General features: G+C 33.2%; 2 protein-coding genes across 5 annotated transcripts in view; one reads left to right on the top strand and one right to left on the bottom strand.

Moving 5' to 3' along the window:
* The window catches only part of Cad96Ca (tyrosine kinase receptor Cad96Ca), a 295767-nt gene that overhangs the window by 45941 nt on the left and 229077 nt on the right, over positions 1–20749 (top strand). For all 4 annotated transcript variants that reach the window (XM_075291266.1, XM_075291264.1, XM_075291265.1 and 1 more), the window contains one exon: positions 17460–17622. In XM_075291266.1, coding sequence (XP_075147381.1) covers positions 17553–17622 — 70 coding nt within the window. In that variant the 5' untranslated portion in view covers positions 17460–17552. The remainder of the gene's footprint in view (positions 1–17459; positions 17623–20749) is intronic.
* Positions 1–20749, bottom strand: part of LOC142221510 (uncharacterized) — a 549478-nt gene that overhangs the window by 308223 nt on the left and 220506 nt on the right. The gene's annotated exons all lie outside the window — the stretch shown is intronic.

The following is a 20749-nucleotide window of genomic DNA, read 5'->3' as shown; positions in this document are numbered from 1 at the left end:
TGTGTGTGAAGATAAATTTTAAAATTTAACTTTAACAGAGCAATTTTAACAGGTTAACAGAGCTCTTTTATGTAAAAAAAAAATTGCACATTTGAATTTAGTTTCAGATTAAAACTTAAAAAATGGCCTTGTATGTGCATTACAATTAAAAACACAAATCAATACTAATAGAAAACACATTGAGTAATAAGTAACTTAAAGGAATATTAGGAATATATATCTCAGAACTGTTAAAGAATGAATGTTTGCAAAAATAAGTGGTAATAAATTGATTTGTTTAAAGTATGAAATTGGAGATAGATAGGTGAATAAAACTGGTACCACATTTAGCTCTCGTCGAGTGCTATCAGAAAGTACAAGAGTTATATTCCAAATTCATTTCAGATGCGAGAAATTTTGATTCAAAAGTTAAATTTTAGAAATCTAAAATGGCCCACTGTGCTGGAATGGAAAAACATATGTTAATGAAACTGGTACCACATATAGCTCTCGTCGAGAGCTATCAGAATATATACCCGTTGTATTCCGAATCAATTTCAGATTCAAGCAATTTTGAATGTAAAGCTAAATGATAAAAATCTAAAGTGGCCCACTGTGCTGGACTACAAATAGATAGGTAACTGAAACAGGTACCACATATAGGTATTGTTGGGCGCTATTAGAATGTACAATAATTATATTCCGAATCTATTTCAGATTCGAGAAATTTTGACTCTAAAATTAAATTTTAAAAATCTGAAATGGCCCACTGTGCTGGAATGGAAAAAGATAGATCAATGAAACTGGTACCACATATATCCTTCGTCGAGAGCTATCAGAATACATAAGCATTATATTCCAAGTCCATTTCAGATTCGAGAAATTTTGATTCAAAAGTAAAATTTTATAAATATGAAACGGCCCACTGTGCTGGAATGGAGAATGATAGGCTAATGAAACTGGTTCCATATATAGCCCTCGTCGAGAGTTATTAGAATGTATAATGATTACATTCCAAATCCATTTCAGATTCAAGAAATTTTGAAATTAAAGTTAAATTTAAATTTGAAAAATATAAAATGGCCCACTGTGTTGGACACGAAATGAAACTTCTACCACATATAGGCCTTGTCGAGAGCTATAAGAATATATAGGCTTATATTCCGAATCCATTTCAGATTCGGGAAATTTTGAAATTAAAGTAAAAAAAGTCTGAAATGGCCCACTGTGCTGGAATGGAGAAAGATAGGTCAATGAAACTGGTACCACATATAGCCCTCGTCGAGAGGTATCAGAATATATAATTGCTATATTCTAAATTTATTTTGAAATATTGTCAAAATTATAATAAATTACGACATATTTTCCTTTTTGAAATTTTCCTCCGTGACTGCGTAGCAATATGTGTTAAACCTCGCTGTTATTAATATAAAATAACATACTTTACTCTGAGAGTCGCTCTCTTGATTCGACTCTCAACAGATGTTGTGAAAATAACATAGCAGTGTCTCAACTACCGCATGTATTTTTGAAGTTAAATTTTAAAATGGAAAAATTCTCTTTTTTCAAAATCGTTAAAAGATAGGCGAATGAAATTAACGTCAATAATAGCTCTTATCTAGACCTATCAGAATATATAAGCATCATTGTACGAATTCATTTCAGATTGGAGAAATTTTGGAATTAAAGTTAAATTTTTAAAAATATATATATATATGTATATATATATATATATATATATATATATATATATATATATATATATATATATATATATATATATATATATATATATATATATATATATATATATATATATATATATATATATATATATATATATATATCCCAGCACAGTGGGCCACTTCACATTTACATTAAAAATTTCTCGAATCTGAAATGGATTTGGAATATAATGCTTACATATTCAGATAGCTCTCGACGAGGGTTATATATGGTACTAGTTTCATTAACCTATCTTTTTCGTGTCCACCCCAGTGGGTCATTTGAGATTTTTAAAATTTAACTTTACATTCAAAATTTCTCGAATCTGAAATGGATTCGGAATATAATGTTTACATATTCTGATAGATCAAAATAAGAGCTATTGTTGACGTTAATTTCATTCGTCTATCTTTTAACGATTTTGAAAAAATTGAATTTTTCTATTTTAAAATTTAACTTCATACACACAGAGAAGAGCTTGGTTGGAATTCGGTTGTAGCTACACTGAAAAAAATATTGTCGTGAGGTCAAAGATTTCATGTCTTTAAAATACGAATACAAATTTTGCTTAGCATAGAAGACGCATTTCTCTAATATAAAGTTATTTTCCTTGTCCAAAAGTCGATAAACTTTTCAATGAAGTCGTATTGTCCTTATAATTAAGTGATTTGACTTAAAAATGGGTATCTTAACATGAAAGAAAACATTTATAGGCTAAGGTCAACTTGACTTTAATAATTCAGAAAAATTCTTTAAATTTAATGAAATTGTCTTTAAATTTGTTCTCTTTTGGCATCTTGACTACAAAGCAAAAAATCGCTCAAATATAGGACATGTTTTTCAAATCTTTATTTTAAAGAAGTTTTTTACTTCAAACATAGCATAATTTCTACTGGAAGTCGAGTCCTAATTTGGAAAATAAAGTTGCCGTTAACTCGTTTTTAAAGGACTTTGATAGCATATGAAGAAAAAAAGCTGAGAAAGCGAAAAATTAAAATTTGCTTCCTAGAAGCAAGTACACAAAACCTAAATTTAAAAGAAAATTGTGTCTTTAAAATATCCTTACTTGTAGTCTCCGCTTCATTGGCTCGGAATCAATACCAAATTTTTTAAAGTAAAGACAAAAATCTTTGGAACCGAGTATGCTTTTTTTTCAGTGTAGGAACATTCTATATTTAGAAATATATATAAGTTGTTCATATCAATTTTCAGTATTTACATGTATTTGTTCGTACTTATAACCATTTGGTGAGATTTTCAATAGATTTTCTGTCGTGTTACAAGTTAAATGGTTGTGGCAACCAAATCTACCTACTTTTAATAATTTTGATTCAAATTGGTTGATACAACCAACCGTAAAAACATTTCTTAACTATCAGTTAGTAGCCACCATTTTCATATAGTAGTTACAGTCGAATGATATTTCAAATACTTTTTAAATGTCATTTGATGATATTAAAATTAATTGAAGAAGAAAAATATTCATATTTGATATAGAATTTTTAAATCGAGGAATGTGACAAAATTATGCAATCTTCACCATGGATGGGATCGCAACACATAATGAATCATCTAAGAAAGGGATGTTTCCTGTGGACAAAAAATTCAAAACATTGGTTTGTATTGAAACTATTTTTTTAGATAACTCAAAATAACTCCATGTACCGAATTTCTAGCATGTATGGCAAACAAACATGGAGGAGTGGTTTAACATGAATTCTGCTGGTTCCGATACTCTCCCATAGAGATTGGTTCAAATGGTATGGTTCCCGAAGATAAATATAATGTTTATATATATGGAGATTACATACGATTCTGGACTTATAATAACCATTTCTAGTTGAGTTTTAGAGCATTTTTTCTATAGATTTTTACCCGCATTAATCGAATGAGTACCATAACTAAACTCGGGAAATTTTACTTTGGGTGATCAGTGCGCTTTTTTCCCTGAAGTTAATTCGAGAGACCCGTGTAAATGAGGATTATATCAAACCCATACCGGTATAAAGCAATGTCAAATTTGCTCATCAATTCATTGTTCCAGATATACAATTCCAGGAAAAATAAAGTACATGTAGATTTATTGTAATCAAATCGGATAAAATGTCGGTTTTCTAGATTCAAGAACTCAAATCGGAAGATCGGCACTTTTTGGGAGCCTATAATAACTTTAGATTTGCGAGCCTTAATAACTTTAGATTTCAATTTTCAAGTAAATCGGATAGAAATTGCGATGTCTCGATGATAAAGAACCCAATGCATGGGCCGATATAGCCCATTTGCAGACAAAAGAATTTCAACACGATAACTTCATTATTAAAGGCTGTAGCGTGATTACAAGACATTTGATCAAATATATTGTTTTTTGATTTATACTATACATACATACATATATTTAAATAAAATAAATAATATAATATTTAATTGAGAAGAAATTGGTTTTTAAATTGGTCATGAGCACTATTAAGGTCGGGCAGCACAACCGAATGATGAAGGTAGCAACCACCAATGTCGTCGGCTGACCCAACCAACACCATATGACATATTAGTTGTGTCGACCGAATCAGTCGGGTGGCACAACTGCCAACTGGTAGTTGCTACAACTGCCAAAATGAGGTTGGCAATAAATTCGATTGTCACAACCAATTTGTATTCTCTGTGTAAATACATGCGGTAATTGAGACACACCTATGTTATTTTCACAACATCTGTTGAGAGTCGAATCAAGAGAGCGACTCTCAGAGTAAAGTATGTTATGTTATATTAATAACAGCAAGGTTTAACACATTTTGCTACGCAGTGATAGAGGTCAATTTCAAAAGGAAAATATTTCGTAATTTATTTCTAATTTTGACAATATTTCGAAATAAATTTAGAATATAGCAATTATATATTCTGATACCTCTCGACGAGGGCTATATGTGGTACCAGTTTCATTGACCTATCTTTTTCCATTCAAGCACAGTGGGCCATTTCAGATTTTTAAAATTTAATTTTAGAGTCAAAATTTCTCGAATCTGAAATGGACTTGGAATATAATGCTTATATATTCTGATAGCTCTCGACGAGGGCAATATGTGGTACTAGTTTCCTTGACCTATCTTTCTCCATTTCAGCAGAATGGGCCCAACCATATTTTTAAAATTTAACTTTACATTCAAAATTTCTTGAATATGAAATGGATTCGGAATATGATGCTTATATATTCTGATAGGCCTAGACCAGAGCTATTATTGGCGTTAATTTCATTCGCCTATCTTTTAACGATTTTGAAAAAATTTAAGTTTTGTGTTTTAAAATTTAACTTCAAAAATACATGAGGTAATTGTGAGACACTGCTATGTTATTTTCAAAACATCTATTGCGAGTCGAATCTGTAACTAAACCAAGAGAGCGACTCTCAGAGTAAAGTATGCTGTTTTGTTTTTATAACAGCGAGGTTTAACATATCTTGCTAAGTAGTAACAGAGGAAAATTCCAAAAGTAAAATATACCTAATTTTTGTTTACATTCAAAATTTCTCGAATCTGAAATGGATTCGGAATACAACGCGTATGTATTCTGATAGCTCTCGACGAGGGCTATATGTGCTACCAGTTTCATTAATCTATCTTTCCCCATTCCAGCACAGTGGGTCATTTGAAATTTTTAAAATCTAACTTTAATTTCAAAATTTCTTGAATATGAAGGTTAGGATTTGCAATATAATGCTTATATATTCTAATAGCTCTCGACGAGGGTTAAATATGGTACTAGTTTCATTAACCTATATTTTTCGTGTCCACCACAGTGGGTCATGTGAGATTTTTAAAATTTAACTTTACATTCAAAATTTGTCGAATCTGAAATGGATTCGGAATATAATGCTTACATATTCTGATAGATCTAGATAAGAGCTATTAGTGACGTTAATTTCATTCGCCTATCTTTTAACGATTTTGAAAAAATTGAATTTTTCTATTTTAAAATTTAACTTCAAAAATACATGAGGTAATAGTGAGACACTGCTATGTTATTTTCACAACATCTGTTAAGAGTCGAATCTGTAAACAAAGCAAGAGAGCGAGTCTCATAGTAAAGTATATTATGTTATTTTAATAATAGCGACGGTTAACATACTTTGCTAAACAGTCACAGAGGTATATTTTAAAAGGAAAATACGTCTAGCTTATTATTAATTTTCGGTACTCAACGAGGACTATATGTGCTACCAGTTTCTGTTACCTATCTATTTGCAGTCCGGCACAGTGGGCCATTTGAGATTTTTAAAATTTAATTTTACATTCAAAATTTCTCAAATCTGAAATGGATTCGGAATATAACGCTTATATATTATGATAGCTCCCGACGAGGGCTATAAGTGGTACCAGTTTTATGAACCTATCTTTTTCGTGTCCAGCTCAGTGGGCCACTGAGATTTTTAAAATTTAACTTTAATTTCATGCTTTCTCCAATGTGAAATTTATTCGGAATATAATGCTTATATATTCTGATAGCTCTCGACGAGGGCTCTCTATAGTTTTTGCACAGTGGTCACATTTGTTTTTAACTTTAACTTAATTGTCACTTAAAGTGAAAATATCTCGAATTCTGGCAATGAACTTGTTGAAATTATTTCAGATTATAATTATTGGGATTTTTCGTTTAGATTGAGGTCATGATAAATGAAAAATGCTGGTGTAAGTGCTTTTCATTGTTTTATTATTGAAATATTGCTATTTCGGATATTTCGATACACCTTCGGTGATCATCTTCAGCGAGTTATTATATTTCACAAAGTACTGGACTTTCTCCTTACAACGCTCATATCTAGTTATATATCTAGTTAGATATGAGCTTTGCAAGGAGAAAGTCAATTACTTTGTGAAATATAATAACTCGCTGAAGATGATCACCGAAGGTGTACCGAAATAGCAATATTTCAATACTAAAACAATGAACATCAATTACACCAGCATTTTTCATTTATCACGACCTCAAGCCAAACGAAAAATCCTAATAATTATAAAAGTTAACTTTATTTTCAAGGACATACATTAAAACCCGTAACTCAAGAACTACTACTGCGATTTCGACTAAACTTTATGCGCATGCTCTATGATCCGTGAGGAGTGTTTTTGTGAAGTTCGTCCGCAATATTTATTTGTTGTTTGTTTTTGAACCGTAACTCAATATGTATTTTTTATGTATATAATATATCAATAAAGTGAATAAATCTCTATTTGAGCGATTAGCCTATGCTGTATTTAGCTGAAGGCATATTTATTTATTTATTAAGCTATGGGATGCCAGTTCGATGGTAAATTCATGAATACAATAAGTTTATATACACGGACGAAAAAGACTGTTTTTCATATGTTTGGGTATAAACATTATATGTTTGGAACTCAAATTTTTAAACACAATATTTTTGAGTGCAAACATATAATGTTCATAAACTAGCATAATATGTTTGGGACATATATGTTAATATGTTAGAACATATTATGTTTGGGACATAAAATGTTTGTAAATATAATATGCTTCGATGCAAACATATATTAATTTAGAAATAGCCCATAAACATATATGTGTTTACAAAGAGAGACAAAGTGTATGCTGGAAGTAAAATAATGAAAGTAACCAATTGGCGCATTACAAATATATATACACAAAGAAAATTTCATTAAATATAGGAAAAATACTACGTGTGAATATAAACAAGTATAAATTTACATATTATGAGTAAACATATATATGTTGTGATATAAGACTTCGCCAAAAATTGTATATGCTTAAGTAAAATATTAAAATGAGTATTCGGAGAGAAAATTCATTCGGAACCAAGATAAAATATATTTGACAAAAAGAGCATGAGTTTTGTTTATCATTTTCGCATTACGGGCACAATTTTTTTGTTTTGTTCAAACAAAGGTAATTAAAGGGATCTTCATAAAAACTAACGAAAGGGCACTATACACTGAACAAAAAGCATGTCCGGTTCCAAAGATTGTGTCTCCACTTTAACAATTTTGATATCGGTTCCGAATCAAAGAAGCGGAGAATACAAGTAAGGATGCTTTTAAGACACAATTCTCTTTTAAATGGGGTTTTGTATACTTGACTCTACGAAGTACATTTCAATTTTTCGCTTTTTCAGCTTTTTTTCCTATGCTATAAAATGTCCGTTAAAAACAAGACTTCCAGTAGAAATTATGCTATGTTTCAAGTAAAAAATGTCTTTAAAATAAAGTATTGAAAAACATATCCTATTTTTGAATGATTTTTGCCTTGTAGTCAAGATGCAAAAATGCAACAAATTTAAAGACAGTTTCATTAATTTTAAAGAATTTTTCTGAATTATTAAAGTCAAGTTGACCATAGTCCAAAATTTGTTCTTTCATGTTATGATACCCATTTTTAAGTCAAATCACTTAATTATAACGACAACACGACTTCATTGAAAGTATCGACCTTTGAAGATCTATAAAAACAAAGGTTAGTTCCTCTTTATTAATGAGTAGTCCAAGAGGAGTTGACGGATTTTTTCGAAAATAAAAGTGGGCATTGAGTTCGAGTTTTGCCGCTAAAATTATTTCTCATTTTAGCGGCAAAACCAGAATAACATTACAACTTTTTCCGGTAAATTGTATTATAACATGGTGGGGAAAGATCCAAAGCAACAATTGAATAAGTTTATTTTCTTTAAAAGAAATTATTAAAGAAAAGTAAAAGGGTAAACATGGCCATTTTAACGTGATAATGCCAATTTATACCGACCTTAAGAATTAAATTAAGTACAAAATTATTCGTTAATAAAAGTTTATATATTTATTTGTATTTCTAAATTAATGGTGTTACATACTAGCAAACAATTGTACACACCAAAATAAATTTATGTGATGTTTTAAAATTACTGTTTAGAATTTAAATATAATGTGCTTTTGAATGGTTATCGTTAAACTTAGGATTCGATGGAAAAATATTTATATATACTCGACTTCACGTTCTTCTTTTGTAAGAGTTTTTGAATTTCTTCGAAAATTTTAAACTTGTATACAAAAACCTTTATTTGTTACACAATTTTTATTGTTGCAATACAAAAAATAATATTTGATTTGAACTCAGTCCATTTCGTTTATATCAAGCACTTTTCTTTTCTGACTTTAAGTCTTTTATAAAACACACTTTACAATTTCGTAGTAAAAATTTAATACAATAGTATGTAATGCTGAACACCTTTTCGGGAACTTCCGGACGTATCTGGAATATATGTTAAAAAATATATTAAAAAAAAAATGGTGTTAGTCGAAGCAGGGATCGAACCCAGGTCCCCTGTCACGCAAGGCGGACGACCAACCACTGCTCCACGCTGCCAACAAATGTATGTTTAACAATGTTATGTTGTTAAACAATGTTATGTTTGCATCGGCTCGTGGGCGCCGCAAGCTATGCTATATAAATATAACTTATAACGATAATTATCTCTTGATGACCATAACAGCTACGTAGGCCAGTGGTTAGTGTGCTGGCTTACAAACTGTGTGGTCCGCTGTTCGAATCCCCGTCCGGCAAAAGGTAAAATTAAAAAAAAAAACAAGTATAAACGGCCGTAAGTTCGGCCAGGCCGAAGCTTATGTACCCTCCACCATGGATTGCATTGAAACTTGTACTAAAGACTGCCATCCACAATCGAATTACTTGGGTTGCGGTAACACTTGCCGATGGCAAGGTTTCTTAAAACTTCTTAACACCGTCTACTTAATTGTAAGTTAGTCCATACGGAGTATATATTAAACAAAAAAAGGTCGATTAAATACTATATAATTCAGTTAGACAACATTTTCTATAGAAATAAAATGTTGACAAAATTTTCTATAGAAATAAAATTTTGACAAAATTTTCTATAGAAATAAAATTTTGACAAAAATTTCTATAGTAATAAAATTTTGACAAAATTTTCTATAGAAATAAAATGTTAACAAAATTTTCTATCGAAATAAAATGTTGGCTAAATTTTCTATAGTAATATAGGGTGATACGGTCAAAATTTGGTCAAGGGAAAACGCGTGTAAATCGGTGAAATCGTTTATTTAAAAAATCAAATTAAATTTCTTTTTCAAGTTCAATTAGTATAAAATTCAGGAAAAATATTCAGTTAGGCTTTCGCTTTTCCAAATCCGAATTGCCGGGCCTCACGCTTGACACCTGCCATCAGATTTTGTACATCCACCTTGTCCACCTTCTTCGCCGCAGAAAGCCAGTTTGCCTTGAACTGCTGCTCGTCCTTAGCAGTTTGTTTGGTCTTCTTTAGGTTCCGCTTGACAATAGCCCAGTATTTCTCAATTGGGCGGAGCTCTGGGGTGTTGGGAGGGTTCTTGTCCTTGGGAACCACCTGCACGTTGTTGGTGGCGTACCACTCCATAGCCTTTTTACCGTAATGGCAAGATGCCAAATCCGGCCAAAACAGTACGGAACAACCGTGTTTCTTCAGGAAAGGCAGCAGACGTTTATTCAAACACTCTTTCACGTAAATTTCTTGGTTGACAGTCCCGGAAGCTATGAAAATGCTGCTTTTCAAGCCACAGGTACAGATGGCTTGCCAAACCAGATATTTCTTTGCGAACTTTGACAGTTTTATGTGCTTGAAAATATCTGCTACCTTTCCCCTTCCTTTTGCCGTATAAAACTCCTGTCCCGGAAGCTGCTTGTAGTCGGCTTTGACGTAGTTTTCATCGTCCATTACCACGCAGTCAAACTTCGTCAGCATCGTCGTGTACAGCCTCCGGGATCGCGCTTTGGCCGTCGTATTTTGTTTATCATCGCGATTTGGAGTCACTACCTTCTTGTAAGTCGATAGTCTGGCTCGTTTTTTGGCTCGATGCACGGTTGTAGACGATACACCCAGCTTATTTGCGGCATCTCGGAGAGAGAGGTTAGGGTTTCGCTTGAAACTACCGGCAACTCTCTTTGTCGTCTCAGCGGATTCCGGTTTTCGATTTCCCCCCGATTCAGACTTCCTGGCTGTCGACAAACGTTCCCCAAACACTTTAATTACATTTGTAACGGTTGATTTGGCAACTTTTAGCGATTTTGCCAGCTTTGCGTGCGAGTAGCTCGGATTTTCGCGATGTGCGAGCAAAATTTTGATACGCTGCTCTTCTTGCTTGGACGGCATTTTGACAACTGAAGAGTGAATTCCAAAATCAAAATAGGAGCAACATTCTACACACACACACCTTCAAAATGAGGGGTGTTCAGGTTTTTTAAATGCAAACTTGAAAGAAATACGTCAAGTTAATATTGACCAAATTTTGACCGTATCACCCTTTAACATTTTGACAAAATTTTCTATAGAAATAAAATTTTGCTAGATTACTTTTGGGGATCGGCTATATATAACTATAGACGGATATGGACCAATTTTGGCATGGTTGTTAGCGGCCATATACTGCACAATGTACAAAATTTCACCAAGTACCAAATCTTAACCGGATCCGATGAATTTTGGTCCTCTAAGAGCTCCGGAGGTCAAATCTGGGAATTGGTTTAAATGGGGGTTATATAATTAAGACCGGCATGGACCAATTTTTGAATGGTTGTTAGAGACCATATACTAACACCACGTACGAAATTTCAACCGGATTGGGTGAATTTTGCTCTTCCAAGGGGCTCCGGAGGTCAAATCTGGGGATCGGTTTATATGGGGGCTATATATAATTATGGACTGATATGAACCAATTCATGCATGGTTGTTGGATACCATATACTAACATCACGTTCCAAATTTCAACCGAATGCGATGAATTTTGCTCTTCCAAGGGGCTCCGGAAGTCAAATCTGGGGATCATTTTATATGGGGACTATATATAATTATGGACCGATTTCGACCAATTTTTGCATAGTGGTTAGAGACCATATATTAACATCATGTACCAAATTTCAGCCGGATCGGATGAAATTTGCTTCTCTTAGAGGCCTCGCAAGCCAAATCGGGGGATCGGTTTATATGGGGGCTATATATAATTATAGACCGATATGGACCAATTTTTGCATGGTTGTTGGAGACCATATACTAACACCATGTACCAAATTTCAGCCGGATCGGATGAAATTTGCTTCTCTTAGAGGCTCCGCAAGCCAAATCTGGGGATCGGTTTATATGGGGGCTATATATAATTATAGACCGATATGGACCAATTTTTGCATGGTTGTTGGAGACCATATACCAACACCATGTACCAAATTTCAGCCGGATCGGATGAAATTTGCTTCTCTTAGAGGCCTCGCAAGCCAAATCGGGGGATCGGTTTATATGGGGGCTATATATAATTATGGACCGATATGGACCAATTTTTGCATGGTTGTTAGAAACCATATACCAACACCATGTACCAAATTTCAGCCAGATCGGATGAAATGTGCTTCTCTTAGAGGCCTCGCAAGCCAAATTTGGGGGTCCGTTTGTATGGGGGCTATACGTAAAAGTGGACCGATATGGCCCATTTGCAATACCATCCGACCTACATCAATAACAACTACTTGTGCCAAGTTTCAAGTCGATAGCTTGTTTCGTTCGGAAGTTAGCGTGATTTCAACAGACGGACGGACGGACGGACATGCTCAGATCGACTCAGAATTTCACCACGACCCAGAATATATATACTTTATGGGGTCTTAGAGCAGTATTTCGATGTGTTACAAACGGAATGACAAAGTTAATATGCCCCCATCCTATGGTGGAGGGTATAAAAATATAAAATATAATAATTTCTTCTAAAATGTTTGTATTACAGAAAAAGGTGCTAAAAACTCGTGGAAGTGAGAAAAATGTGAGGGAATATACAATTAGGCAGAAAAAAAATTTGAGCACAATCTTCTTTGGGAGAAAATTCTTCTAAGAATATAATATTTTTGAGTTCTAAATGTTTCCAAACATATTATATCTTCACATAAGAACATATAGTTTTTTGGAAGACAACATTATTGAATTTGGATGGAAAAATACAAAATGTTTAGAACTTAGACTACCCAAACATATTATATTGTTTAGACCAATATGCTTTCAAACATATTATATATTGGAAGAAATCAAACATATAAATGTTTGGGCAATACCCAAAAATGTATATGCTTGAAGCAAAATATGTTTGGGAGTATATGTTACAGAATCGATTTTTTTTTGAGGGTGTAGTTACGTTAGAGTTGAAATAATTACGGACCAAACAGAAAAAATAATTAGTGATATAAAAAACTGGTGTAAATGATCAAAATAAATTCAACTTCTTTAGAGTATAAAAAAGTGGCTATTACAACCAGAAAAAAAGAAGTTGAGAAGAAAAAAACTAGTGAACTAGGAACATAAATAGTAAGCCGGTGACAGGAACAATTGAAGCGATCAGATTGCAGAAACGACAAACAGGAAACAGTAAATATAAGAAAATAATAGAACGGTAGTGGCAGGAACAATTTGCTGACGGACGAGATAGGTTAACAGGAACAACTTGAAAGGCAGGAACAGTGATACGTTCAGAGCAGGAGAGAAGAGAGGGAGATCCGAAGCATCAGTCCAACCTAAACCACGTAACGCAAAAAGTAGAAATCTCCTCTGAACGGATTCTACTCTATCAACATAACATTGATAACTGGGAGACCAAACGACAGACGCATAACAGGTTGGTGATAAGTCCCTGGTCTGACATATAGATGGCGTCGCTAGTATTAAATGCATATTATTTTTATATAGTACCAACCTTCAAATGATTCGTGTCAAAATTTGACGTCTGTAAGTCAATTAGTTTGTGAGATAGAGCGAAATGGAAAAAAGGAATTTCGTGTTTTGATAAAATACTGTTTTCTGAAGGGGAAAAATACGGTGGAAGCAAAAACTTGGCTTGATAATGAGCTTCCGGACTCTGCCCCAGGAAAATCAACAATAATTGATTGGTATGCAAAATTCAAGCGTGGTGAAATGAGCACGGAGGACGGTGGACGCCCGAAAGAGGTGGTTACCGACGAAAATATAAAAAAAAACCAACAAAATGATTTTGAATGACCGTAAAATGAAGTTGATCGAGATAGCAGAGGCCTTAAGATATCAAAGGAACGTGTTGGTCATATCATTCATCAATATTTGGATATGCGGAAGCTCTGTGCAAAATGGGTGCCGCGCGAGCTCACATTTGATCAAAAACAACAAAGTGTTGATGATTTTGATCGGTGTTTGCAGCTGTTAACTCGTAATACACCCGAGTTTTTCCGTCGATATGTGACAATGGATGAAACATGGCTCCATCACTACACTCCTGAGTCCAATCGACAGTTGGATGAGTGGACAGCGACCGGTGAACCGTCTCCGAAGCGTGGAATGACTCAAAAGCCCGCTGGCAAAGTAATGACCTCTGTTTTTTGAGATGCGCACTGAGTAATTTTTATCGATTATCTTGAGAAGGGAAAAACCATCAACAGTGACTATTATATGGCGTTATTGGAGGTCGAAATTGCGGCAAAACGGCCCCATATGGAGAAGAAAAAAGCGTTGTTCCACCAAGACAACGCACCGTGCCATAAGTCATTGAGAACGACGGCAAAAATTCATGAATTGAGCTTCGAATTGCTTCCCCACCCACCGTATTCTCCAGATCTGGCCCCCAGCTACTTTTTCTTGTTCTCAGACCTCAAAAGGATGCTCGCAGGGAAAAAATTTGGCTGCAATGAAGAGGTGATCGCCGAAACTGAGGTCTATTTTGAGGCAAAACCGAAGGAGTACTACCAAAACGGTATCAAAAAATTGGAAGGTCGTTATAATCGTTGTATCGCTCTTGAAGGAAAAAATGTGTTTTTCTTTGTTAGACCGGGGACTTATCAGCCAACCTGTTATTCCAGGATTGGACGGACAAGTGAAGTGTAGATACGTTTCGATAGGTAAGAATCATTAAATTCCTTCGACCATTTCTTAATGAAACCCAGTGTGGACATAACCCTCGAAACACTTGACTCAACATGAGAATCGAACTTCAGTCTGCGATCAAATAACACACCTAAATCATTAAACAGTTGAACGTCCTCTAATTTAACGTCGTCAATGTAGTATTCCGTCACTAAATCATTGGACCTGAAGAAGGTCATCTTCTTGCATTTGCTAAAGTTAAGACATTCCATTAATGCCACACCAGCGGACAACCTCGTCTAAATCGCCCTGTAATCGACAGGAATCAACCGTCGCACTAATCGACGAAAATAATTTCACATCATCCGCATACATTAATATACTTGAGTGATGAATAACCGATGGCAAATCGTCAAGATAAAGAGCGAAGAGTACTGATCCGATATGGCTTCCCTGGGGAACACCAGATGTAACCGATATCTTACGAGATGGTTGGCCCTTAAACATAACGCACTGAACCCTGTCAGACAAGTAAGACGAAATCCAGCATAGTAAAACTGGAGGAAACCCTAGCGCAGATAACTTATACATCAAGAGGCGATGACTAACCTTATCAAAGGCCTTGCTGAAGTCAGTATAGATAACCTCATCAACCTGATTATGCCTTGAGAATGAATCATGTATATATGAGGTAAATTCCAGAAGATTCGTCGACGTCGACTTCCCTTTCATAAAACCGTGTTGAGACACCGAAAATATAGACCTCAATGAGTGAACGAGTCTATCCGTAAACAATCTCTCAAAAAGCTTCGGAATAGCACTTAGTTTGGCTATTCCTCTGGAATTCTCAATCTCCGTCCTATTTCCCTTCTTGTACAAGGGTATAATGTAGCTCTCTTTCCATAACAACCTGAAGATAACGAATAATTAAATAGATTCGTCAGAGGAATACACAACGCGGATGCACAGTTCCTTAATACAGCAGAAGGAACTCCATACGTGCCAGGGCTAAATTCCAAAGTGCACTGAATACCTCGTCATATGTTATATTGGGAATTGTATCGAATGTGCGAATCCTGTAAGGATATATACATCAACAGACGAATACTCAACATAAGTCTTCTCGAAAAAATCAGCAAATAAGTTGGAAATCCCATAAACATCCGAACACTCCTTATCCAAATATCTAAGCGTATTTGGAAAACTCGTCACATTTCTCTTAGAGTTCACAAAATTATAAAAACATCTTGGATTTGCATTAAGGTTAGATCTCATACGTTCCAAATATATTTCGTAGTATTCCTTAGACTTTTCTTGATACAAATAACGTGTATTAATATACCTCGTGTAGTTTAAGTTCACACTCTTAAATCTCTTAAACAATATGTTCTTACGATTTTTCAGACTTCTTAATTCTTTGCTGAACCATGTCGGACCGGGTGTATTTCATCGTAGAATGAGGATAAGCAGCTCGAAACGCCGGCAAGTGGTGGCCAGATGACGCGAGACAATAAATCGCGAAGAATTGAGAAGTCAACATTAAGGGATAATGTAAGGGTAGGATGGTATATATCCTCAGGTGTCCCAAGTGGATCAACACGAGAAATATTAATATCTGATACATTAGAAAATATGAGATCTAACAATTCTCCAAAATAGTTCGTAACTGAATTCAACTATATGAGGCATAATTCAGAAATAACATCAAAAAAATCCTTAAAAGTTCCTAGATTGGTCGGTACAAGCGTATCACCCTCAGAATTGAGCCAGTGTAAACTCGGTACGTTAAAATCGCCAAATACCAAAATTATATCATCAGCTGTGAGTTTATCCATAGTCAACTTGATAAGTGAGTCATATACATATCCATGTCAGAATTCGGTGGTATGTATGAGCAAGTAATGAAGATATTCAATCGGGAGAGATTCAAGCGCACAGAAATAAAATCAATAGGTCTGTTCGCGTACTTTTCCAGTAAAAATATCCAGTAAAAACTAACAAGAGAGTAAGAGTGTATTTTACACTCTTTGCTTAAAATTGCTGAAAAGTACACGAACGGTATCCAGTAACTATTTGTACATTGAATATTTCAGCTGCTAAAACATTGAAAACAAAAAACGAATCCTGTATATTTAACTTCCAATCGTAGTTGCCGAACATGTACATTGTATTGGTACTTTGTTTGTTATCAATAACCAGCTGGCAACGTATGCTATGGTTTGCAAGATTTTACTGGGTAAAAAATCTCTAGCAAAAACTTGCAAGTTCTCTATCTCATAACTGTCAAATGTAGTCTTTCTCCGGCTCTCTTTTGCTGGCGTTTTGGTGTAAACGAACGACTTCCAGTAAAAATTTGTAATAATTATCAAAAATTATCGGGTTCTCGAACGGAGCTAATGTCATGTGGGACATGTAAACCCTGCAAACATGACAAAAGCGAACTTCTCAAGGCTATCAAGACAGCCACCTCTACGAGCTAACCGATCCTTTCTATAGACGTTGCACTCAGTACAAAATAATTCCATATCGAAAATGTCTGGCTTTAGCCATGTCTCGGTGAATATAACAATATCAAACTCGGCATATAGTTCTTAATCACAGTTTAGTAGAGTTAATTAGCCAGATACCGTCACTTGCTTTACATCTTTTCGTAAAAACATAAATGTTCGAACTATGCTCTTAAAACATGTTTTGGGGTGATCATGCTCCTTCTCTGCGTGTAAGAATATTTGTTTTGAGATTCCAACAAATAACAATTGAGAAGCAAGAGAGTTGTGATAATGCTCGGTATAGAGTCGCAATTATCATATTTCTTCAGAATTAGCATTGCCCTTAGTATTTTTGCTTAAATCTAATGTTTATCTGATAATACAATTTCTCATTACAGATAAAATACGTTTTAAAAGGCTGTGGTACTTCAACGTAGTTGCACTAGCACTGTTTAGGAACACTGTCTGGAATAGCAAATCATCGGTTTATAATGCCTCTATTAATCGAATTAACTATGAAACTGATACTAATTGGTACTGCAATAAGCAATATTGGTCTAGGTAAGTGTGATATACAATGTCAATACGTCTTTGTTTAATTCTGTTTTAACTACGCATAGTCACGGATAGCACTTCATACTGAGAACGCTTCAGAATGAATGTGGTTGGCCGAATGAATGTATACTGTATGTATTTAGATTATTTTGGTAAATGATAAAAATATATTTTAACTCGTTATCTTCACTCTGTTCCCGAGTATAAAGCTTAGAAATTTAATTCGGAATCCTTTGAACTCTTGTTTTATGGTTGGTTGGTGACGTGCGTTAATTATCCGAGAATAAAATTAAAGATAATAGAATTTAAAGCAACTGAACTATTTGTAGATTTGCATGAATGGAGTTTTTGCAGAATCACGAAAAAAATCACGCTAGCGAAAAAAATCATGATCACGAGAAAGCTCTTACGGATCAATTCATTTTCATTTTTCTTATGAATTTAACTCTCGACTGTCATCCTTCGCCAAAATGACGACGCCAAATTTTATTTTCGACGTAAACTGTAAGCTTATGGAAGGAGAGGATCTATCACTATACATTGAGAGTGAAAACATCATTCGCGTCTCTCACAACAAGAGTTTAAAGTCAACACACATCAAGAAGTTAGAAACACTAAAACAGCAGCAACATGCTGAACTCAAATTCAATCGCAATGATGATTGGTTCGTCAATAATACAGACAAACACATACCACCACATGTGCAATGACTCCTCTCGTTGGGACCAAAATTCTCTCTTCCTACGCCAAGAACAACTTTCCCATTGTTTAATGTAATAGCGGAAGGAGATGAGTGCGTTCAAACATTAGTGGATATAGAGCAGCAAGAGAATGCTAGAATAAAACTAGTTACATTGATAGACCACCAGGGCTTCAAATTTTGCCGATTTTTTACTAGATAAATAGCAAATGCTGATTTTCCGATTTTTGCCCCAAAAATGACGATATTAGCTCCGTTCAAAAATTTTGAATAGAAGGAGTTCAGAGCCAACAAAAAAGAGTTTTTGCTAGAAATTTCATACATGTAGGAGCTATACCTCGTTTTAAATCTATAGTATTAGTATCATGTTGCCACTCGTGTCAAAAATAATCCACCAAAATTTTAAGGAAATTTTACCAAATTAAAAAAAAAAATATTTTCAAGTTGTTGATCAAATTCTTGTGGTTAGTATATAAATAAATGTTGTTTTATTCGTAAGAAATGTTTTATATTGAATTTATAGAAAATTTTGTTAACATTTTATTTCTAAAGAAATACAATTTTATTTTTTATTTCTGTTTTCAAGAATTTATAGAAAATTTTGACAAAATTTTATTTCGTGTTTGTTGATATTGTTGACCTTTTTATTTTAATTTTTATGATTTTTTATCTCATAATCTCGGCTATATGTCTATAAATTAAACTTGAAATTGTTGGTTTCTTGTTTTTTTTATTTTCCGATATTTTGGTTGACTTCGTCAGAACCGTTTTCAAGGATTTTCTGTGCTGTCTTTTTACTTCGCTGTTTTTTTTTCTACTAGTAGAAAACGGTTCTGACGAAGTCAACAAAAAACCAACAATTTCAAGTTTAATTTATAGATCTATAGTCGTGATTATGAGATAAAAAATCATAAAAATTTTATTTCTATAGAAAATTTCGTCAAAATTTTATTTCTATAGAAAATCTGTCAAAATTTTATTTTGGTAGAAAATTTCGTCAAAATTTTATTTCTATATAAAATTTTGTCCAAATTTTATTTCTATAGAAAATTTTGTCCAAATTTTATTTCTATAGAAAATGTTATCAAAATTTTATTTATATAGAAAATTTTGTCAACATTTTATTTCTATAGGAAATTTTGTCAAAAATTTTATTTCTGTAGAAAATATTGTCAAAATTTTATTTCTGTAGAAAATTTCAATATTTCAGTATTCTATTTTGTATAGAAAACTTTCTCAAAACTTTATATCTGTAGAAAATTTTTACACATTTTTATTTCTATAGAACATTCTTGCAAAAATGTATGTCTATAAAACATTTTTGTCATTTTTTTATAGTAAATTCTTCATTATTTTATTGCTAAGAAATTTTTTGCAAAATTTCATTTCTTTAGAAAATTTCGTCAACATTTTATTTCTATAGAAAATTGTACCTCCTTATTAGAGAGTCAATCAATGAGAGTTTTATGATCAAATTTTGGAAAATCGTTGTCCGATTATATACGTAAATACTAAAGATCTTTATTGTTATATTTAAATAAAAATCATAAAAAATGTTTTTTTTTTTATTTTTTACAAAACTGAATTTATTATGCTTTTGTTGTTGAAATGTATAGTTAACATACGTATGTTAATTTTCTGTTCTTTATATGAAATAAATAGTTTTTAACCAAACATTTAGTTTGGTTTTAATATAATATACATTGCAGATTTTTTTACGATTTTTAAAATAGAAATGATGATTACGACGATTTCTTCGGAAAAAAGTGACGATTTTTCTTGAAATTTTATTGGCAGCCCTGTAGACGACCATCTACGAAAAGAGAAACTAACTAACTAACTAACTAAAAGAGACAAATTGATATTAGACACAGTGCGGGAAGCGAGACAATTTCTAAAATGAAATCATGACGCATTAATCCTGAGTGCAGACAAAGGGAGAAAACGGTAGCCATGAAACAAGATGACTATAAACAAAAAATTAAAACTATATTAGGTGATATGTGATAATAGACAAAGAACAATAAATTAGTGGAAAAAATATTCGACGTGAATATACTGAATGCGAACGAAAAATATAAATTGACAAGCAAACCTGCTACATTTGTTCATTCATCAATTCTCCTACGTATAACGTATCAAAATATATATTGTAGCAGTGCTGATTTAAGCCAAAATCATTAACATCATTATTAAATGAAAATTCTATGTTTTTTTCGAGCTTGAGATCTATATGTTTTTATTTATATTTTCTTCAATATTTCGCAATTTTCTTGAATTGCTTCTTCAGGAAGTATTGATCTATAATAAATTTATTATAATAAATTACATTAGTAGTATATACTATATTGCTACAATCTTATTCTAACATTTAGTACATTTTTAACATAAATGATAAACATCTCAATATGACACATTCTACTAGGCGAACAT

Source organism: Haematobia irritans, chromosome 1, assembly GCF_050003625.1.
Source record: "Haematobia irritans isolate KBUSLIRL chromosome 1, ASM5000362v1, whole genome shotgun sequence".
NCBI lineage: Eukaryota > Metazoa > Arthropoda > Insecta > Diptera > Muscidae > Haematobia > Haematobia irritans.
This window is presented reverse-complemented; position numbering and strand designations above follow the sequence as displayed.